This window comes from Bombus flavifrons, chromosome 12, assembly GCF_040668555.2.
Source record: "Bombus flavifrons isolate JBK064 chromosome 12, iyBomFlav1_principal, whole genome shotgun sequence".
NCBI classification, from domain to species: Eukaryota; Metazoa; Arthropoda; class Insecta; order Hymenoptera; family Apidae; genus Bombus; species Bombus flavifrons.
Genome location: NC_138453.1, coordinates 9,426,078 through 9,448,266, shown reverse-complemented (window position 1 = coordinate 9,448,266; position 22,189 = coordinate 9,426,078). Strand labels below are relative to the sequence as shown.

The window sequence follows — 22,189 nt, the reverse complement described above, 5'->3', positions numbered from 1 at the left end:
TATATGTATTACTAGCATGTTCCCCTCTTTCTTTGTTTTTTTCTTTTTTTTTTCTTCTTCTTCTTCTTCCTTTTTTTCTTTTACCACGAAATTATAATCGGCCTTCTATCGCAATAAACCGCACGTAATATATTATATGATAATAGACGATAATTAAATTGCACTAGTACATTGCACACGTTCTCTGGCGTTCTTTGGCATCTCTATGAAGTACATATTTCTCTAAGGTTCTAAAAAAGGAACGACAACACGTGGGGACAAGAAAGTTTATCCTTCATCCATCCGCCGTTCCACTCTAACCATTCATCCGCTATCCTTGTCTCTACATCCCTTAACCATACGTTATGCTACGTCTAATATATCTCTGTCAGGCGTTGTGCCATTGCCAATAAAGCGGATCCGCCAAATTGCAGACTCTTTCCGCAAATTAATTTGTCAGCCTGGCCACAAGTAGGTATACTAATTTGCATTTAATGGTTGATCATAGACAGACACACACATACGTACATGCATTACAAACATACCGCCATTGTTTCTCATTTGAGAGGGAAAGACACAGGGTAACACGTGTGTTATTCGTTTTGTCGCTATTTTCTTCTCTTTTAATGTAAAACATTCTGTACCAGAATGTTTTAGTCTTGTCTTCTTTTAGTCTTGTTCATTTTGAAAAAAGTATCTAATAGAATATATTTACTCGCACTGTATTAAATGTCACAATCATTCTTTCACTTTCACCTCTCGAGCTGCCGCTCTAGTTTATGCTACCGGGTGTACCATGTGTCTTCACACCCACACGAAACTCATCACGTTTTACGAAACATTATAGGAAGCGGGGGAAAATATATGGTAACGTACAGCCTTTGGATTGGTCACGTAGGAATTTTATTTCCGTAGGAGCGTCTTCTAAATCTAATAACAGGAAGTGGTAATATCGAACGATTTGGTCAGCATCTCTGATCTTAAGCAGCTGTTTAAATGATATCAGATATCACAAAAAATAACGACGCAGGCTAGTACAAGTAATTTGAACTTTACCCGAGAACTAAACCTAAATCTAACTTTGATCTCGCGAAAATCCTGAAGAACGTTTTTATTGGCCGATTCGATGACACTAGGGTCGGATCTAAGCCTAAACCTCTAACTTCCATTTGAGTTTCACGATACGTTCAAAGTGGAAGTAAAACTAAAGTAAAAGCTGAGAAAGTAAAAACTGTGCAAGCTGTGACCAGACAATGACGCTGAATGAGAAAACACATAATTATAGGATACGTTCACCTCGCGGTCGATTATTCGTATAATTTTCCGGATTCTGAGTCAGACACTCGGATGCAACGTAAGGGCGGTGAACATTTCGTTGCTTCACTTTATTGACATTCAACGAATTTATTCAGTTACTCTTTAAAGCGATTAAGCAGTGAAACTCTGGCTGGTCGCCTCGCGACCGGATTAATATTAACCCAACCTAATCTGAAAACTAAAGCCAGCGGCTGGTTATACGTAAAGAGAAAAATCGTTTAAAACGTCGATCTTTGTTCGAAAATCATCGGAAAGGAGGCTTCTCGTCGACAACTTTATCGCTTCAGCTGCAAGGGACGAGTCCATAAAAATAAGAACGACGAAGCGAAATAAAAAATTGTACTTGCGACACTCTTTTTCGCGATAGTTTGCTCATTCTTGGTATCGATTTTTAACGCATTAAAGTTCGAAACAAGTCAGAGACACCGACCAGATTGTTGGCTATTACCGTAGGAAGTGGTGAAAAGAATGGAGGATACACAGGAGGATAGCTGGTACTGTTAGCGGAGAAAGAATTACGGTGGCTGTTGCGAGGCAGAATTGAAGTAACTGACTCTTTGATTCCTGTATTGCGACGCGACCACAGCCTGAGGATTAGGAATGTGCCTGATACTCAAGTTTGGTTTGATTTTCATTCCGAAACCGGAGATTCTTTGATGAGGTTGCGGTATTCGCAAAGCGACTTTGCTGGCGAGGTTGGCAGAGCTGAGTACCAAAGGATCGATCGAATTCTCGTCGGTGATGCAGCCGCTTAACAGGGACACAGCCGCGTCGGAAAGTGTCACTAGATTGGAGTCTTGACCTCGTCGTTGCTCCAAGTCTTTCGCTTTTCCTCTTAGTAAGTTTCCTGTAGGGATCGATGGTCGCGATGGCCTTGGTTTTAACAAGGACAGGGAACAGGATGACGAGGACGACGACGACGACGACGACAAAGAGGACGAAGGTGAAGAGGACGACGAAGAGGAAGAGGAAGAGGAATAATTACCGACCGATAAATTCGCAGACAGATCGAGAACGTTATTGTGAACCGCTCCACCGCTGCTTAGATCCAGTGGGATCTCGTATTTGGAATTGTTCGGTTCTAAAATGGCGCTCGACGTGGCAAAACCGGAAGGCTTGGCGACGCGCAGTGGCGCTAGTGGTGGCGGACCTTTCTTTTTCGGAGGGGCGCTGACCTGAATGGGCGCAGGATGTTGTTCCTCTTTCGTCTTCGACATTGTTTTCAACGCGTCGCGCATCTGTTTCTCAGCCAACAAGCTTCTCACACGATTCGCTTTACTTTCGCGCAATTGTTTCTCGAGTTTCTCTCTGTTCAAGTTATCGATCTTCTCCCCGTTGTTTTGCACGCGTTGCTTCGCTTTATCCCGGAAATTGTCGCTGGCTTCGTTCACGGCTACCAGACCCAATCTTCGAAGAATCTCCTCGTCCTTCTTCGGACGTTCTGGTTCAACCTGTTCCACTCTTTTCACGATTTCCGGCAAAGTTTCTTCCTTCTTCGACGATGGTCTACAACTCTGCGGTATGCTTCTCTGGTCCACCTTATCGACCGAGGCGGAAGTATCCTCCGTCGGAGGAGTAGTTATATTTTGTGCGATTCGAACGACCTCGTCGGGTATGCTGTCTATAATTTCTTCGATGGTCTCCTCTGTCTCTCCGAGGTTCTCTTTCGTAACTGCACCTTCCCCTGGAGCCACCAACGCGCCTGTCGATCGTTGCTGACTTATCGTCGTGGCTTTGATCTTTTCTCGTCTAACGGCTCTCATCTGCAGCAATTTCTCTTTTGCCTGGCCGGTCGCGCTGCTCGACGTGATTCTCGGTGGACACGGGGTCAACCGAACCTTCAGTTTCAGTAGATCCTCCCGCGGCGTGGTGGTGATCTCAGCGATCACTCGTTTGTTTCGTCGTTTCTTGTGCTTGTGGTGTTCCAGCTTCGTCAGGTCTTTGGTCTTGGAACTCTCAGGTGCGTGATTGTTTTGTATCGGTACGAGATTAGGAGTCCTCATAACCGGAGTCACTTTGCACCTTGGTTTCTTCGCCTTCGGTTCCTTGTCGCGTTCCAAATTGGTCTTCAAGGATCGAGGGGGTACGTTGCTGCTTTCTAAAATCCTATGAGCCTCGACTTCGCACTCCTGCGGTGGCTTGGGGCTCGGCGGTGGTGTCGGCGGCCTCTGAATATTTTCCATGGTCGCGGTATCCTCGGTCGTTTCGTCGTTGAAGGAACTGTCGCTCGATTGAGGAATAATAGCCTCCCTGCGCGTAATGCGATAAAACAGCTTCATGGGTGCTTCCTGCAACGTCAAAATTATCGCTTCCCCTATGGTATCTTGCAGCATCACGAGAATTCTAAATACGACTGACGCAATAGGAAATGATTATGACTATCGCGAGGTATACGATCGACCTCTATCGTACGACCATGAGTTACCGACGAACACGATGCGAAAGGAAAGTAAATTATGGGCTCGCTAAATAACAGGGCAGAAGGGGTAAATGATAGGGGAAGAAACTCACTCTTTTCCAGCCGAATATGCAGGCGAGGTCCAGTAGAGTCCACGATTGGTCCAGTACCATTGTTTTCGTGCTACTGCGGCGGTTCTCGTCGCTCTTCTCGCAGAGAATCTCGATTTTGTTGACGATCGCCCCGTAAGAATTCGCTTCCTCCCATCCTCTCTTCAGCATCAACAGTCGCACCAGATGACGAACCGTCACTCCTGCCGGACACTTGAGATACCGCGTGCTTCGAACCTTGATCGGGTCCTCGTGTTTCGTTTGATCGGTATTGTTCGCTCGGTGTCGTGACCCGACACGGTTCTCCGGCTCGCGAGCGACCGCCTCCTCTTCCGGTTCGTCGAGCTCGCACAAGCTCAGGCTGACGAAATCGTCCAAGGTTAAGTCTAGAGCACCCAATGGAAGGGCTAAAGGTGGGCATTGCGGATTGACCAGCCGGAAATGACGCCTTCGTTCGAGCTCGGACCGGAAGAGGCCGGGTACTACGAGATACACCAGTCGTTGTAGCTTTACGTCCGGCAAGAGCGGCGGAGACGTTGCGACATTGCACACGGGACACGCTCTGGCACCACTGCTCAACCGTCTGACGATGCAACCTCTGCAAACTGAGCATCGTTCGACTCGTACCTATTTTATATTCCAAGCGTGTTCTTCCCGATGTTTAATTACGCTCGTTCCATCGCGAACGCGGAATCTTTACGTTCGAAAAATCTCTATTCGTCGGGAGAATATTAGAACGCGCGGAACGAAGAGCGGCAGCGGTTAGTCACCCTTCTCGAATTTAGCCACCCTGCCAGAGGGGCGGACGAAGCGGATGGACTATTTCACGCACGCGAAGTAGAGTTGGAGGTACGGCACGGTACACGCGTCGTTATTTCGCGTCGTCACCGAACGATATTCATCGACGACTTTGCTACGTTACAGCTTTTTTCTCATGCAAATTAATGTTAACGAGCCGATGAAACGCGAGTCAGATGAGCGAAAATCGTGCGATGACCGGCGACGAATAACGAGACGGGACGAGCGTTACTACGGAACACAGAATTGAAAGAAATACTAACAAGAATGTAGACATTCCACGAGGGTCGTTGCGTCTATGAGGTAGCCTCTGCAGAGAGGACACACGATATGTTCGTTCAAGTCTTTAACCAGCGGCTTCTCCCTCTCCTTTGCCTCCATGTCGTTAGTCGATTCTGAAACAGCTGTGCCATTCGGATTGTTAATCCACGGGACCAAAGAGCAACGATTAGATGCTTTTTTTAAATTAACTGCGCAGCTTGCTGTCGTCGCCGTGCACGTCGCACGGAATCATAATTCACGCCTGCGTAAAAAATTTCCACGCATTGTCGCGATTCGTCGTACGCGACAGCGAGTCGAATCGGTGATCGCCGATCTCCGGCTTATCTAAAATTAAATCGCGTAACGTTACGCGTTAATATAGCGACGTGCGCGATATCGATGCGCGTTCTAATAACGGTCGGAGGATTCCGAAATGCAGGTAGCCGCGCGCACTAGCCCGAGGGGGGAAACACGCACGTAATCGCGTTAAGATACGTTCGAAGCAGCGATTTCCATTTACGCGAGACTCGTGCGTACCGTCGATATATTTAGAATAATGAAATATCTCGTGAAATGCAAGGGGGGAGAAACGAGTTACGCCGGGGCTTTAAGGTCTATCTCTTAAAGGGGATGGTTTCTCTTCCCTTTCTCCTATCCGTGTCTATCTGTGCAACGATATTCGATAATATTTTCGACCAGATGGTTACCACGTACGGTCTCGTTCACGACGAACATGCGTGAGACGAGATTTAGTCGGTATCGCGCGAACGAATCTGATTTCGCGCGTGCTGTGCTCTCGCGAACGGTTCGCGCGCGCGCCAGCGCTACGGCGCTGCTGTAACAGCTTTTCGCGAACGGCCGTTAACTGATGGCTAACGAGGAAGCGGCTTCCTATCAAGTTTCGTAGCCGTACGATGGCGGGAGATTTAGCAAGATTTCGTAGGCAACGAACGGGAAACGCGTTTGTCGAAGTATCGCGCGACGAGCAACGAGATCCTCGCGTGAAAGGTATACTTGACAGTGAAACCAGCTTAGTCACGCGATACGTCGGCTTGGAAAAACTAGGTTTTTAGAGCTCCCGCGTACAGATCTCCCGCGCGACAATAACAGAGGCCAAGTGTCACTGCGCATGGCTAACGAACTCGAAGAAAGGAGGAAAGGCTCGACCACCTGCGTCGACGACATAGTCGACGGCTCCGCGTTCGTGCAATTTCGCTCTGCGAATGATCCGTCAAGGCCGGGAACACGACAGAAAAGAGGTTGGTTTACGAGGAATGGCAAGAGTAATGAAGAACTTGGAGGAAAGGGGGAAAGAAGAAAGAGAGAGAGAGAACGTGCAAGCGAGGGGCAAAGAGAGAGAGAGAGAGAGAAAGAGAGAGAGAGAGAAAGAGAGAGGAAGGACGAGTAGAAGGGCTTCTGCGTTCGAACTTGAGAAAGGTCTGGCGCCAAGCGAGCAGAGAGAGAGAGAGAGAGAGACCACCTAATTCGTTGATCGCCGTTGTTACGGATCGACGCGATTCTCCAGAGAATCGCGATCTTCGTTCTTGGACTTGGAAACGTCCGCGCGATGCCGATCACGTCTCGCATGCTCGCGACGAATCGTCACGAGGCCACGGTTGATACGATCGAAGGAAGAAAGTAAATTGGACGGCGAGACGGTAAAGAGTAAACGGGAGGAGAGATATAATAGAAAGAGCGGCGATGGAGAATCGCGAGGGTAAGCCGTCGTCGATAGGAGCGTTGCCACGGTAACATCGGTGGTTCGAGCGTTTTTGCTGGAACGTCGACGTATACCGGTCCGAGAGAGCACGGTAGCTATTCCAGGCAACAGGATCTCGCGGGTAGAGCATCGGCATCGCGGCGAGCAGCGGCGGTGTCCTATCTTCGGCGGAGGATCGCGAGTACCGAGCGTAGTACGGGCTTGTTGGTCGATTCACGCGACTACCATACGTTTCGCAGGGCGGTATACAGAGGCTTACGTGTAGGTGCTTACCAGCGTAGCGAGAGAGATGGTCGCCGTGGCCAGCAGCGAGCTGCCGTCCCGGCTGGCAGCGGAACGTAGCAGCGGACGTGGCAACGACGGTGTTCTTGGTTGCCGTATCGCTTCTCGCGGTGCAGCGGGCGAAGAGAGGTGGCAACGCCGCTCCGTCCGTCGGCGTGCGGCGCCCCGAGGCTCTCTCTCGCGATAGCGCGCTCGTTGTCGTCGCTCACGCCGTCGCACTCCTCACCATGGTCGTCACGAACCCGTGACCGCGAGCAATCCTGATAACTTGCACGCCGCGAGCTACGTACCATCACGTCCCTGCTGCCTGCGAGCACAGCGCCGCGCACATGTCCGACGATTTCGACCCGATTCTCTCTTTTTCCTTCCCCTTCCTTCCTTCTTTACTTCCTTCCTTCCTTCCTTCCTTCCTTCCTTCCTTCCTTCCTTCCTTCCTTCCTCCTTTCCTTCCTTCCTTCTACGCTCTACTTCCCTCTCTTTCGCTCCTCCACTCGCTCTCCTCCGTCTATCTCTCTCCCCTTGCTCCTCCTTTCCTACGTTTTTCTTCTTTCCTCGATCGTTCTTCCTACGTGTTTCCGTCGGCCCTACTCGCCGAACGAGGGAACAGAAAACGAAACTCGATCGCGCCTTTGTTATCCTCGTGCACGGCTTTCTTCCTCGATCCACGTCGTGGCCGTCGTCGTTGCCGCGATTGTCCCGTCGACGACGTGGTTGTCGATCGACCGGTGGGTCGACAGGCGCGCGCGCGCGCTCTTGCCCGTGACGTTCCTTCTTTCTCTCGCTCTCGCTCTCCCCTCTTCGTGGCCTTTTTCTCCGTCTCTGTCGCTCGATCTTCCCCTCCGCGCTGCCCTCCTCCTCCACGAGGACTCACGGGGTCTTGTCTCGCGACTCGACGTAACGTAACCGCTCTCTCTGGCCACGACTCGATTCGGTGCACTCGGCCGACTCTCGAACGAGTGCGACGATGCACGATGATATCGGGGATCCGGTGGCGGCGGTGGCGGCGGAGGCGGCGGTAGAGGCCAACGAGAGAGTGTGTGCAGCGGTGGCGCCGAACTGCGGCGGTAGCCGCTGCCACTTTTCGATACGGTGCGATTAGAACGACGCTGCACGGAAACGACGGGAAGACACGGGCACTGTTCGTATCGACCCCGCCTAAACCCCGCCTCGCTGCGACGGAGCCGCACGAGCGACGCCGAGCGTCGGCGAGCGTCGACGAACCAGCCGGTTTCCTTTTCCGACTTCGTCCTTTTCGGTCGTTCCGACCTTTCCTCTTCTTGTTCAACACCCCTTCTCCTCCTCTCAGTACTCCGCTTACGTTTTCACCTTTCGCATCCCTCGATCGTCGGATTCGTCGATGAATTCATCGACCGATTCGTCGATCGATCGCAGTCCAGGCGAAACCGTTCTATCGTCCAGCGTCCGCTTGTAAGCTGCTAAAGAACCAACTGATCGATTCGAAGCTAGATCGACCGTAGATCGTCCCGTTTTTGTACACCGACGCGCGAAAGCAACGGCTCGTACCCGACGTATCTTCTTTGCCCCTTGCATCCGTTGTTCGCGAAAACGACGCTTTCTTCGTCCGCTACGAAGTAGCGGTGGATGCTTCACCGGAGATTAGGACGCTCGAATAAACCGAAACCAGCGCGTTTTCGAATCGGAAAGGAACGCGATCGAAGTATAGGTACGCGCGTGTAATCGGCGCGAGGAACTCCATGGACCGTACGATGTCCCTTTCCATGTCGCTCTAATTACCAGATGCCTTTAATATGTTACGATCACGGTACATTCGACGTAAAAAGCCGCTTTCCAACAGTCACGGATCGCCATCCGTTTCCTGTGAAACATCGCAGGTATCTACAGCGATGAATCTGCGTACGACAAATACGTACGGACGTGACGGTGGTACTGCGTGCTAATAAATATGGGACACCGGTAACGAAGCTGCTTATTAAACGCGTTCGATCAGCGATTCGTCGAGGCCTCCGGTTTCGTAACTTCGACCTGTGTGTCAAAGAAACGAGGCAGTCGTGATTGGCAAACGAGGCAAACGTGGCTGCGCGATCGTAAAGGCGTTATTCTAGTTACGATAACTACGCATACAGGCTCACCGTCTGCCGATAACGCGCTACGAAAATCACCGAACCGTATTCGAGAAATATCTTGCGCACCAACAGCGTGTCGCCCGCCGGCAGATCGTACGCTATTGTAAATTTAAATTGTTGCGCTATTTATAGAACGAATAACCAACGAGATGTTCCTGATTGGCCGCGCCGCGTACTTTTCGCGCGTTTCTCCGATTCTTTTCATTACCGATTCTCCCATCGTCGCGCGTTTTCTCGCACGATCTTCCTAGAAGTTGCTCGCGTCTATCCGACTTGGATAGAACCCGACTTTAATTTTCTTCTCAACGAAGCGTCGTGAAAGGGCTTCGGTGTCGATTTCGGCGATGCGGGCTCGACGTCTCGAAGAGAGAATTTAGTCCACGACACGACGTAACCATGGAAAATCGTAGCGCCATACGGGACGTGGTTAGACGCTCGAGGTTCGTAGCTCTCGTTTTTCGGTAAGAGCGTCGACGATTTTTTATTCGAAAGTACGATTTTAGCGCGAAAGTCGAGCGAAAAGAAGCGCGGTTATGCGTGTACACCAGCGCGAGTACAGAGCAGAGGGGGAGAAAGAGAGAGAAGTACGAGAAGTCGACTGATCGATCGGCGGCGACGCGGTAGACCGCTTCATAACGACATCGCCTTGAAAAGAGACAGTCGTCGGGCGAACCCGGTTTTACGTCCATCGAAGCAGCACGACTCTCTGGTCGATCGACGCTGATGGGCGGACGAATGGGCATGGTTATAGTTGGTAAAATGGCGCCAGGCTCCGTCCACTTTGACCACCCATACGATTGTGCGCAGTTGCGGCTCCGCCTGCAAACTGCGCGCGCTGCCTGCCTCTCACTTGTATTTTCCGTCTCGAATCTCCGACGTACATTGATTGTTTTAGCTTTTTCGCTAATTTCTTTAGCTTTAGATTTTCTCTTACGAAATTTCGTCGGAAAATAGCGATATTTTTGGAGAGGAGAAACGGACGGCTTCGATATTTCACGAGTAAACGATAAGCGCTTAAGAAGCGAGACAGTCTCGTCAACGTATGAAATGGGACGATATGCTGCACGCCGGGACTATTTCGCGAAGCTTAAACGGCTAAGCGGTTATGATTACAGCGGATGTGTGTCCTGACAATAAACGTTCCGATGAACTCAATATACATACTATATAGATTCCTACGAGTGCACGCATTTCTTCGCATATTTCGTTCGTCGTAACGACCATTCGTTAGATAACACGTATCCGCTGCGATCGTAACCTAACTTTCGCGATCCGATGGTTGAGTCATTTTCGACGCAGCAGGCTTAGCACGATTCAACGTGTAACTTGCAGTTTTAGCTTTTACTTGCTCGGCATTGATAGCGAGACTATTCAACAAATTTCAAACTTCCTTTTATCGAATAGAAGGTGTACGTTGTATTCCTAGCTTTGTCAGTTTGCAAGTTTTGCAACAACACTGACTCATTCTCAGTTATTATTTTATTTAGTTATTATAGTGACATATCTTACCTACGATCGGTTTCATGATGTTGTTCCAATAACACACGACGATTTCTTTGTGGCCTGTGTTTCTTTCAAAACAGCGTCTCCACTAAAATTGACAGTTTTTCACTTACACCGCAATCAATGGCAAGCGGCGATATATGCTTTGTTCTTCTTTGTCCGTGTAACGAAGATACTTGTGAGAGAAAATTGTGCAAATTTGAATGTATATACCGAACATGTAGGTTCGAATTGAACCTACTGTTGTACTTTCTTACGTACGTAATTCGCGATTCGTATTTCGAAGGTTAATACGATAATTTTCACTGGAAAATCACTGATTACTCGGAAAGTCACGTGAATCGCGTGTCTAAAGACTAAACTACGTATCGAATGCTGTCACAACGGATCAGCTAGCTACACCTATTTATATGATATTTAACCTCCTGCCCTACAATTTAAGTTCCGAATGCGGCCAAGAGAAAAAAGTGTTTGTCGCGTGTAGCTCGAAGAACGTACGTTTTATACTCTTGTTGTTTATGTTTGGCTCGAAGGACGTATCACCTTTCTCGCACGTGTTCTTCGTGTTTGGGTCGAAGTCAGTGAACCGCGAGTCTAACTCGACGTTGTAGGTTAAGGGATTCAAAATTTTCCGTTGTAATCTTCGTTTTGCATTTGTTAATTACGATACTCTGTCTATATCTATGAGTAGAATCGAATCGTTTATCGAACGTCGATACCAATAGTACATTTGAGTGTTTTAATAGCAGATGGGAAAACGTATTGGATATTCGAAGAATATTCCCAAGATCGGATAAACGAGTTAATCGATTTGATGGCGAATACTCTTTAGAATGATACATGGATTTTGTTTTAGACGTTAAAAGGAGTCGTAGTTTGATGTTCGGTGGATCTATTTCTGAAGAAAGTAGGTGGACAGTAAAGCTTTGTCCATATGTTGCGATCTACTTTCGAATACGGCCTCGAATGTGTTCTATATACATATTTTAACAGTATACTCTTATTTATAGCCGTATAATTAGATCGGACGTTCTTTATTTTATATTGCAGATAGTTCGTACTTCGTAACGGCATTACGATACAGGAAACGCGTCTAATTTTTCACGAGTTTACAGCAATTTAAGAATTTTGAATCGTTTTTTTAAGGAAGTTTTACGTTTTTGCCAATAGAGCATTGGGATATGGAAATGGAATCAGGTGAAAGTGACAAATCGATAGACACGCGGTTTTCGTATAAAATTAATTCTTTAATGATAACTTGTCGTAGTAAAATTATACAGGAAATTGCTTTACGGTTATATTTTATAACGGGTAATTCAATAAAACGTCCTGTCGGGCTAATTCCAGTAACATAGGATCGTCGAAGAATTTGTTGATAGACACGTCTTCCGAAAGTCCCTTTCGCCTCCTTGTCTTCAACATAAACTCTCTAGCTAAGTGCGTAGCTGGCTGTGGCTCCAGTGGTCGAATGGTGATGCTTTTATCTAATGGATCGCCAGGTACGATCTGCCAATGATGGAATACGGACAGGCAGAACGCCTGACCTTGCGTATGGGTTCGCAGGTCAGTCTCGAATCCGAAACTATCGATTGCCGGGATGAATGCTTTGATGGTATACAAGGGACTTCCTGGAACGGGAGCGTCTTGAGTCACGTGGCCCCTTCTTTTAGCCAGCACGGTATAAACTGCTGACACGCAATCCGCAGGCGCTTGAACTTCGACGAACAAGTAGGGTTCCATCAATCTGGGCGTTGCCATAAGGAAGGCAGAGTAGGCTACCCTTCTGGCCGTCGGAATTATCTGACCACCTGTAAAACCAAACAAATTAATGTTGTTCGCAATAAGAAAAGGGTGGAAATTATTTTTCGTCATTTCACGGAGTCAAGCGGTGTCGGAGAAAAATATTATTGATTGATTAATAATAATTAATTCATAATAGTAATACGGTATATGCATTCTGAGCGCTTTCAAACTTTGCTTAAAAGGTAAGAATCACGCTCGATTTCAAATATTTTAATATACCTCGAGAAACAAAATATTGAGAAATAAAAAACGAAACTGCAGTACTCTTCTTACTCCAGTGCCGTATCGAACGCAGTCCCTGAGATAACAAATACACAATACAATACATACCTCCTCGATGAAGAGGTTCTTGAGCAATCACGGCGTCCAGGATTTTGAACTTCACGTTTCTAATCGGTTCTTCGCAGAGGGGACCTTCTCGCGTACCCCACTGGAAACCCTGAATGATGGCGTCACGGGCGCTGTTCAATAGCGTCTTGTCTACTTCTGATGGCAAAGTGTCGTCGACCAGAATATTAGGGCCCGTGGCGTCTGGACCAAACGCCCATATGCTTCGCGCCGCCAATAAATCCCAGTCGTACTTCGTCTGGAAAAATTCTCCTAGACGTTTTCTGCAAAGACGAGTACATTTTGTTTTGAGATTTTTGGAACTTTCGTGGCTCGATACCGAAGAACCCAGACTTGCGTGTACGAATCGTGTTTTTACTCCCTATCAGGGTCGATCGACCCTCTCTAATGAAGCTATATATCTGTGAAGCCTGCATTAACGTACTATTCTATTTTCTATATCGACAAATAGGCTGCGGATATTTGTGTGAATTTATACTTTTATAAACACAACTAAAGAAACAGAACCTAAGCGAAAATTTAATTTCACCCACTAAATACGTTGTAAGGAGTACCGTATTTTGGATATTTTATACATTTTTGCGCACTATGCGCATTCCGTGTATTTTTGCATTTGTTAACTTTCTATAGATGCGTAAAAATCCACGACCTACTGGCGAGATACGGAATTTTTCTACTTACTTGTTCCACGTGATTTTAACGTGTTCCGCCTCGATGTCTTCGGCCAGGCCTCTCTCGAGTGGTTCGGCGATCATCGTCAACTTGTTCCGTTTATTGGGTGTCTCGGCGAAACACTTGAGAGAACTCGTTTCTACTACCGTCTCCGCGAAAGCAACGACCGGGTCTGCTACTTTTATATCGATTTCCGAATACATACGACGCAGGTCGTGCATCGCGCAGTCCAAGTACAATTCACCGGTACCTAGGACCACGTGTTCGCCGCTTTCCTCGACTCGCGTGCCCAACAATGGATAACTTTTATTCACTTTCCTCAGGCCGTCTAACATTTTTGGTAACTCTGATGGATTGACAGGTTCGACCGCGATTTTGATCACGCTCTGGGTATTAAACTTCAATGGTCGGAAGATATGTAAGTCGTCTGAATTATTGAGATCGGTAATGGTGCTCGTTTTTACGATCGGCCTGTCTATACCTTCGATAAGTACCCAGTTGCCCGCGGGAACTCTGTTCAGCTCGATCGAGTAGCGTGCCTCGCTGATCCACAACCTTCCCACGGTTAGAACGCGAGAATCTTCTTCGTCGGTACGCGAGTATGCTTCACCTAATACGCGGACACGTTGTCCTGCCTCGAGTGTACCTGACATTACCCTTCCGAGGACCACGAATAGAGTACAGTCCTCGGTAGGATACATTTTTGTGCTGTGAATCATTAGCCTGCCCTGTAAATATCGTTTCCGTGTTAAAATCTATGTGGTAGGACACGAAATACTCGTAGTGTAAATATTTCGCAAGTACTAACGTCAGGATCGCAATTGATCATATCCTGCGCGAGAGACGAATCCATAGAGCCTGTGTACACATGTTGAACTTTGACTGGTGCGTGTGACTGAGGACTAGGAACGTGGGCTACACACATATCGACTAATCCGCACATGTCTCCCAAGAAACGCGTGCATACCAATCTCAACAGAGGTCTAATATTCATTTTCATCTCTTCTGATGTTAGTCTTATGCCTAATTCGTCCAGTACTGTGGAATTAAGTTGCAATATTATTTCACGGTGAACGAAATCTACTAGTTTAATTTAGAAATATTGACTAACCATCGGGTAAAGTTGTGTCAACATCACCGACAACTTGCGCGAAGATCTTGTACAATGGCTCGAGAATGAATTCGATAAAGCTGCGCTGTGCGGTATTGTGTGGCGGTTTTTTCGTAAATTTCCGTGTTTTCGAGTTAAAGTATATGTCTCCCCATAGTCGTTTCGCAAATTCATTGGCGTTAAGCGTGGGATGGATCTTAGCGTAAAGCGCCGCGAAAGATTTCAGGGTGAAACAGACATTGTACTCCGAGCTCGCAAAGCACACGTTTCCGATAGCAGGTGACACGAAAGATGGATTTTCAGAATCCGAATAGAGCGCTATCAGACCATTAATTTCTTCGATGATATGTCTTAATTTATAGTACGCGTCTAAGGGTGGCAATTTTAATTCGAGGATCAGTCGGTCTATCTTATTTATACAAACTGTTAACGCAAGTTTTTCCTGAAGCGCGTGTTTTAGTAAACGTTCTGTGTTCAACATGACGCCTTCGGCGGCGTCGACGATCAGCACCGCTCCATCGGATAAACGTATCGCCGCTGTCGCCTCGTCAGAAAAATTTACGTGACCCGGAGTATCGAATATATTCAAAAGGTAGGACTTTGATTTTACGTCTTGCAGTAACAACGTCACGGGTGTTGCTTTCGTTGATACTCCTCGCTGTTGCTCGGTGAATAATGTGTCGGTATATCTAAGAACATAAATATTATGTACTTTTTTGTTTAACTTTGAACGGCGGTTATTAGGAGTATTTATGAGTACCTTAAAGGTTTTTCGTCTGTTACGCTGTGAAGATAGGGGTGGGTCTGTCTCACTAGACAATCGACTAAAGTAGTTTTGCCGTGATGTAGGTGACCAAGTAGAACAACATTACGTATAAGGTGAGGCGCATCCATCATATCTGCTAAAAATTCTATGCTATACGTTGTCTCTGGTAGTTGCTGTTGTTTTATTTGAAACTTTGGTTTTCGTGTTGGTGCTATCAGTGGTTTATCTAATGGTTGTGCATCTTCTTCTTGTACCAATGTCTCTACCTATAACGTATTTTAATCAAATATATATTAATTATCAATTAATTGTTCAATTTACCTCTGGCCCATAAACTTCTAAAGCACTTGGATAATATCTTTTATCTTCGTGCAATACAACTGCCATGGAATTTCCTTGCTCCGATTGCTCTCTAACTTCATCTCTGTCTTCTTCCATTTCCTCATCGGAGCGTTCTCTATCTTCTGCATCGTCTCCAGCATTTCCATATTCATTTTCATCTTCGCTATCAGAAGCCAAATCGGGACCAATATAATTGCCAAATTCATCGTATAGATCTGCATCCATGGTTATTCTCTTTTTTAATTAAATAATAACTGCAAATATAAAAATTACACATTTTAAATATCATTGATCATTTTTATATGACATAAGATTTATTTTTTGCCATATTTTTCGTTGAAATTACGTTACTCATGATTGTTTACAGGCGGTTAATTCGAACATAACCTTAAAATCAATGACAAAAAATGATAGATTGTAATGATGTTAAAAACTATAATAATCGTTAACAAATTTTGTTAAACTTGCCTTAATATTTACAAACGGTAAGTACTAATACGGTATGCTTACCAAAATTAATATTATTTGACTAGGAGCACGGAAATGGCTAACCAACGTTACGGCTGGTTACACTTGATAAACATACATCATATAAGTAACGTTATGAAATAAAACACATATGGGTGTTTTAGCGATCTTTAATTATTAGATCAGCGGTATCAATATAAAAGTTCACTAATTGTTTCGTATAAATTACACGTGTATTATTCGTGTTTTATCGTATATACATATTTCATATAAATTTGTACGAAGTAGAACGAAGTAGACTACGAGGGAGTATAAAGTGGCTTGCCAATATAATGAAATGTACCTTTCACTCTTTTTAAAGTGTATATTCAATATCCTGCGACATATTAAATGAATATTCTCAAATCGACTAAGCGAAGTCTTAAGAATTTCTCATTTACAAATAAGAGCAGGTTTTAATTGAAAGTTACATTTCCATTTCTGTATTATTTTGGGTCAAAGATTGTTGGCACCAATGTAATAGGTGTGATAATTGCAGAATATGCCGCTAGGGTAGTTATGTTTCCGCGCATGGTCATAAAAGTATACAAGACCTATTGTATACGCTACTACGTTAAAGCTTACACAAACATACTTTCCACATTGAAACGAATGTTGCGCACAGTAACGCAGACTGACAGCTGGGAGAACGTGAAACAGGAGTGGCAGATCATGTAAGGTGTGTACTTATTTCATTCAAATATAGACTACATTGCGACAATTCAACTGTCATAGTACAATCTGTAAACTCCTAATCAAACCCTGGGAACTTCTCATCTAATTTTGTCCTATTAAGTATAATTGACACACCCGTTACATCGCGACCTCTCTAGGATAGCTTTCTTAGTTCTTATGTTCATGTAAACAAAACTATTACAACAAAAGCTGTTGAATATTAAGAAGCAACACGTTGTGAATTTCGTCGGTTCGATGTAAGTTAACCGTTTCAGGGTACTCTAGTTGGAGAGTGAGACTTGACAATTCACGAGCAGACGCACTGCTAAGAATACATTAGAAGAGTTGACAGGATAGGCAGAAGAAGGCAGGGCAGCGGGGGAGGGGGCGGGAGAACAAGAGGCGGTATGACACGACCCCCTAATAATGACAACCTTATGACCTTCAAATTGGTCGTGGTTGGTGATGGAGGTGTTGGAAAGAGTGCACTCACCATACAATTCTTTCAAAAATTATTTGTCACTGACTATGATCCTACCATCGAGGATAGCTACATTCAACATACAGAGGTAGACAAACAATGGTGCATCCTAGATGGTAAGTCAAATTCAGTTGCTTTGTCGCATTTAATTCTGCTATCTGCTATTTTTGTGTTATGCTTAGTGTGTCGCATTAGGTCTACAATGCATTCTTGTGTGTACAAAAGTTTATTTGTACCTAACAGTGTTAGATACAGCTGGTCAAGAAGAATTCAGTGCCATGCGAGAACAATACATGCGCAAGGGTGATGGGTTTCTATTAGTATACTCTGTGACTGATAAACAATCTTATGAGAATATCATGAATTTTTATACCCAAATACTTAGGGTAAAGGACAGAGACGTATACCCTATGCTTCTGGTAGCCAATAAGGTCGATTTGGTACATTTGAGAAAAGTTACAGAGGAACAGGGAAGGGAGTTGGCTCACCGCTTGAATATACCTTATATCGAAACTTCTGCCAAAGACCCACCATTAAATGTAGATGCAGCATTCCATGAGGTAGGGGACCATAAAAATAGATAAAAGAAGGAGCAGGAAGATTATTGTATATATAGTTGCACATGGGTGAAAGTAGCTAAGGGATTTGAATAATTTTCTTCTAGGTTGTTCGTATCATCAGAAATCAACCTCCAGCTGAGTTGGAAAAGAATCGGAGGAAACGAAGACGTTCAGGAAAATGTAATCTTTTATAAAGCCCTAAAAATATTGAGTGAGTATTGGGGCTGCGTAATGATTACGAATTACCTTTTTAAAGGGTCACTTTTTGCCATAAAAAGTGAAACCCACCTGCCAAAAAACAAAAAAAAAAGACGAAAAAATGGGTCTTCTGTCCTCCATCGTATATAGGTACATGTGATTCGTACATTTTTCTTTTTTCGCCGATTCACGTATGAGTTTATAGTATTAATAAGCATCGATCCCACCTTTGTAACATAAGTGTACAAAATAGTAAGGATAAGAGATGCATCGATCGAAAAAGAAAAAAAAAACGATACTATATGTCTCGGAGACGCAATTAGATTTTTTAAAAAATCAATTCAGTATCAGTTTAAGACTTAAAAGACCGAAAAAATTTGTCGGAGTTATCGACTGTTCATCATTACGATAATATGAGACCACGTCTCAGTACGCGTGTATACATCAATTTTTTACCATTGACAAAACACTATGGAATTGAGCGTTTTTTATTGCACAATGCATAATTCTATAGAAATCTTTTTACTTCTTCACGTAATAAGATCATGTCATGAAATGACTATAATAGTTTCATATATTGACTCAGCTCCTATTTTAGACAGCAGTAAAAGAAATTATAGCTTCAAGCGTGTTTATTTATTTATTTAAGTTAAATGATCTTTTATTTACGTGTATGATGATGTATGTATTTTTCGACAGTTTATTGTTTGCTCGAATCTTTCTTATTATATTTGTTTCATTGAATTCACGTACAGATTTTTAGTATATTTTCAGTCATTGTCTTTTTGTAGCAATGTAAATAATATTCGGAAAAATGAATTCTTTAACAATAAGTTTCTCTTTCTTCAGTAAATATACCATTAGGTATTTGGAACCTAATGAATATCTAATAAATATTCTGAATCAAGAATGAAATATTCAACGTAAGGCAGTATTGCCTTCGCTATTAGATTATTGGCTTTGATATTTATAGAGGTCTGATATAAAATATTTATCGTGTTTGAGTATTCAAGTAAATATATACAACGCGAAGTATTGTGTTTAGCTAATTGAAGTTGAAAAACATAGTGTATTATTAAAAAGAAAGATATACAATGAGCAATATACATATTGCTTTTGTAATGCAAGCAAAACTTGTCTAATGTCGCGATAATTTCTTTTTTTCTATCGATTAATTTAGTTTCGAACGTTTGTCACTCTATCAAGTGCAATACGTGAACTTTGACTATGTCAGACCTTCTTACATATATTTAAGAAAATAATGCCATGGCCTACTTTAGTATTTAAATGTGAAAAAGGAATGCGTACATTTAAGAAGCGCTCCAATTGCGTGTGTAAGTGAAATTTAATGTTACATGTGAATGCAAATACCAAACAGTGAATTATTTTTCGTGCTTATACAGACTCGAACGTTGCAGTCTATATCGTGCATAATATTCGTCTTACATCTTCTACGTACTCGATACGGTACTCGTACGGTATTCGTTAATGATAAGATTATCAACGAGGACGTTATAACGTGAATGAAACTTTCTCGTTTGATTATCTTCCGTTGGTGTACGATAACGATAAGTATTCATTAGCAATGTTAATTTTTGTTTTTGTTTTTTTTATTTGTTGAAAGGTTCAGTTCACGGCTCGCAAAATAAAATATATTCGTAATGTAGCACAATGAATATTTAATTCTTCGCTATATGTTAAAGATAAGTACGCGTTGTTTGTAGTGTACATGGCGCTGTGGAAACACAAAACGAAAAGGCGGTTTAATTGCTTTAGACGTTCTTTAAGAAACTTTAACGAAGTATTCTGCTTCGATTGTCTTTATGATTGCGACACAACCCTCGAAAATGTAATATTCGTTTTACTTATCGAAATTCGATTCTAGTATTATATTTTGGTGTACGCACAAAGTGCTTCTCCTATACGTAGGAACGGTGTGAAACTCAGCAGTAATATATTACGATACGTACGCACAAGATGTGCACAAATATCTTGGCGCCACCGATTAATTCTAACAGTGAAACATATTTGCCTTGAGATAAGAATAATTTGTATTATAAACGATGAAGGTTAACGAAGGAATGTGGGGTAGTTGCCGTAATGTAGAAAATCCACTTCGACATTCTCTAACGATACAAAAGAGATGGTTGTTGTATTTTATGACCAGTCGAACGTCGGATCAGAATAGATCTGATAGTATTCTTCGTTAAAGAAAATTTTACATAGGTGTCGTTCTTCAAAGTGCAACGAAGTATTAGAGAAAATTAAAAAGAACTGAGAAGCAACGTATGTATTTTGCTCTATCGATACTTTCGTTTGCCAATGAGAGGTTCATAAATTAAGAGCGTTATTTTAGCTAATCTATTCTCTTAGATTCGGAGAAAGCTCAATGCGTAGTTAAAAACTGCACTGCACGAGTAAACGATTGTACAAATTTTACCGAAACGTTTATACGACACTCTAAACTTATGATTTCGTTACAGTTTCGGTATGAAATATAACCGCGAATCGTATCGTTCTGCATAAAATTTGCAAATTGTAAGCGATCGTACGTTACTATTATGCATTCACGAAATTCACCGAACGTGTGGGCAACCGAATTGATTTCTTTATTGCGCGGACGTATTGTTCGCGTGATATAATACGGGTTATACATGTGCATTTCTCCCACAAGGTGAAACGAATCACCGCTTCGTTTAAAGCCCGTTCATTTGGTAGTAGATTTAGTAGTTACATCGCGAATAAACGTGGACCATCCATCTCGGTCGATCGATTGGAAATTTCTACGTCACAAAACAGTCATTACAGAGGAACATCGTGTAGATACAATTAAAATTAATCGAACGCGATGGTTCGATGCCTCGCTGGTTTTTAGCTGATATAAAATTATTATTTCGTTCCGTAAACGCTGTTTCTATCAATGGATTATATTAGATTACGCGAATAAAAATATTTATACGTTAAGAATCAGATTCTATATTGAAAGATTCAAACAGCGATTGTCGTTGTTATTTCGCAGCTGAAAAAGGAAACAAACGAAACGAAGGAAGAAAACTGTATAAATACGTGCATATTATGAACATTTTTTAGACTCAGGATTTAGCGTTCCTCGCATGTTGTAATAATCTGAAAAGCGCTACGTTTTTTATCGCCGTCCATGAAAGAGGATCGTGATTGAGCAGATGAAAATAGAAACTCTCCTATTGTTTCGTATGCAACGTGTACGACAATTAAAAACAAGCACGATGTCGTATATCAAATTGAATTATAACATGCAGCGAATATCGTGCAACGTTGAAGAAGGGAAATCTGTAAACGCAAAACTCGTGACGTTAGCGTGCTAACCTTTAGGTCATTTAAAAAGGGAAGAGTCAAGAGGATTAATTATGAAGTAGTCAATACGTTGAATCATTGTGATACTGAGGTGGAGAAATCGCAAGACGTAGCGAATGCTGTGGTTGTGCGAGCCATCGAAGTCAGTTGGAACGACGTTTTTCTTTCGTCTGTCAATGGAAAAGACGAAAATTTTGAATTTTCATCGTTGGCAAAATTGAGAGATGCATCGAAAAGAGAAACACAGGCGAATGTTCTTTACAGAAGGAAACAACCAACGATATCGTTTAATTAAATTACTGTTATACAAACGAACGGAGGAAAATTTGGAAAAGTCCCTGACTTCGTTCTCGTTTCCTCCCAGTGTTTGCTAGTCACTACATTCAAATACCGCACGTCAGCATAGCTACTTATTATTAATTTTTTTAATGGAAAAAAGAAAAAGGAAGTACCGTATAATGGCACACAGGAAACAATGAACTACACGTAATAAGAGAGTTATAGGTTTAAGATGAAGTACGATCGTTTCCGCCGTTCTTGTCCTTAGATAGCGACGAAAAAAAAAAAGAAAAAAAAATATATATATATTTTGAACAAAAAATAAAGAATGAGTATTCCTCCTTAACGATAGTTATATACGAGCGATGTCGACACAAATACAATTATATATGTAAAAAGAAAAATATGTATGTATGCTACATACGCGTACATGTGATATACGTGTATTCTCTGTATGTGTATACGTATACAGAGCGTGGGCGTATGTGTATTTTCTTTGTTGAACGAACGTATGGATGAGAATGCGTGTGTGTTAATCGTGCGTGTCACTACTTGTGCGGGTCACTGTATGGAGTATACAATTGATAATAAATTATGGACACGCGTTTACGAAAAAAAAAAAAAGGAAAAATCAATAAAAA

At 43.5% G+C, this 22,189-nt stretch overlaps 3 protein-coding genes across 6 annotated transcripts; 1 reads left to right on the top strand and 2 right to left on the bottom strand.

Moving 5' to 3' along the window:
* Positions 1-1,641: 1,641 nt before the first annotated feature.
* LOC138185436 (polycomb group protein Psc) lies at positions 1,642-10,912 on the bottom strand. Of its 3 annotated transcripts, none has more exons than XM_069124397.1 (4): positions 10,480-10,912; positions 4,866-5,006; positions 3,808-4,409; positions 1,642-3,584 (listed from the first exon to the last, which is right to left on the bottom strand). In XM_069124397.1, the coding sequence occupies exons 1-4, from the start codon at positions 10,493-10,495 to the stop codon at positions 1,812-1,814; spliced, it is 2,532 nt and encodes an 843-aa protein (XP_068980498.1). In that variant the 5' UTR covers positions 10,496-10,912; the 3' UTR covers positions 1,642-1,811. The 3 variants fall into 3 exon arrangements, with proteins under 3 accessions (XP_068980498.1, XP_068980499.1, XP_068980500.1); XM_069124398.1 differs by lacking the exon at positions 10,480-10,912 and adding an exon at positions 6,857-9,509; XM_069124399.1 differs by lacking the exon at positions 10,480-10,912 and adding an exon at positions 6,034-6,057.
* Positions 10,913-11,699: 787 nt separating this feature from the next.
* On the bottom strand, positions 11,700-16,309 carry LOC138185379 (116 kDa U5 small nuclear ribonucleoprotein component). The gene is made up of 8 exons (XM_069124251.1): positions 16,026-16,309; positions 15,495-15,769; positions 15,168-15,439; positions 14,408-15,096; positions 14,105-14,334; positions 13,306-14,024; positions 12,607-12,887; positions 11,700-12,281 (listed from the first exon to the last, which is right to left on the bottom strand). The coding sequence occupies exons 2-8, from the start codon at positions 15,738-15,740 to the stop codon at positions 11,776-11,778; spliced, it is 2,943 nt and encodes a 980-aa protein (XP_068980352.1). The 5' UTR covers positions 15,741-15,769; positions 16,026-16,309; the 3' UTR covers positions 11,700-11,775.
* A 209-nt stretch (positions 16,310-16,518) lies between these two features.
* Positions 16,519-22,189, top strand: LOC138185380 (ras-related protein M-Ras). Of its 2 annotated transcripts, XM_069124253.1 has the most exons (5): positions 16,519-16,701; positions 16,973-17,294; positions 17,361-17,481; positions 17,564-17,738; positions 17,843-22,189. In XM_069124253.1, the coding sequence occupies exons 2-5, from the start codon at positions 17,105-17,107 to the stop codon at positions 17,930-17,932; spliced, it is 576 nt and encodes a 191-aa protein (XP_068980354.1). In that variant the 5' UTR covers positions 16,519-16,701; positions 16,973-17,104; the 3' UTR covers positions 17,933-22,189. The 2 variants fall into 2 exon arrangements, with proteins under 2 accessions (XP_068980354.1, XP_068980353.1); XM_069124252.1 differs by having other exon boundaries at positions 17,422-17,738.

Coding starts and splice junctions, on each gene's coding strand:
- LOC138185379 (XM_069124251.1), bottom strand. CDS start 15,740: ATGGATGCAGATCTATACGATGAATTTGGCAATTATATTGGTCCCGAT. Junction 14,335..14,407: donor TGACACAACTTTACCCGATG/GTTAGTCAATAT, acceptor TTAATTCCACAG/TACTGGACGAATTAGGCATA. Junction 14,025..14,104: donor TGATCAATTGCGATCCTGAC/GTTAGTACTTGC, acceptor CGATATTTACAG/GGCAGGCTAATGATTCACAG.
- LOC138185436 (XM_069124397.1), bottom strand. Junction 4,410..4,865: donor CGTGGAATGTCTACATTCTT/GTTAGTATTTCT, acceptor AACGATGCTCAG/TTTGCAGAGGTTGCATCGTC. Junction 3,585..3,807: donor GCATATTCGGCTGGAAAAGA/GTGAGTTTCTTC, acceptor TTGACGTTGCAG/GAAGCACCCATGAAGCTGTT.
- LOC138185380 (XM_069124252.1), top strand. CDS start 17,105: ATGACACGACCCCCTAATAATGACAACCTTATGACCTTCAAATTGGTC. Junction 17,295..17,421: donor ACAATGGTGCATCCTAGATG/GTAAGTCAAATT, acceptor TGTACCTAACAG/TGTTAGATACAGCTGGTCAA. Junction 17,739..17,842: donor TAGATGCAGCATTCCATGAG/GTAGGGGACCAT, acceptor ATTTTCTTCTAG/GTTGTTCGTATCATCAGAAA.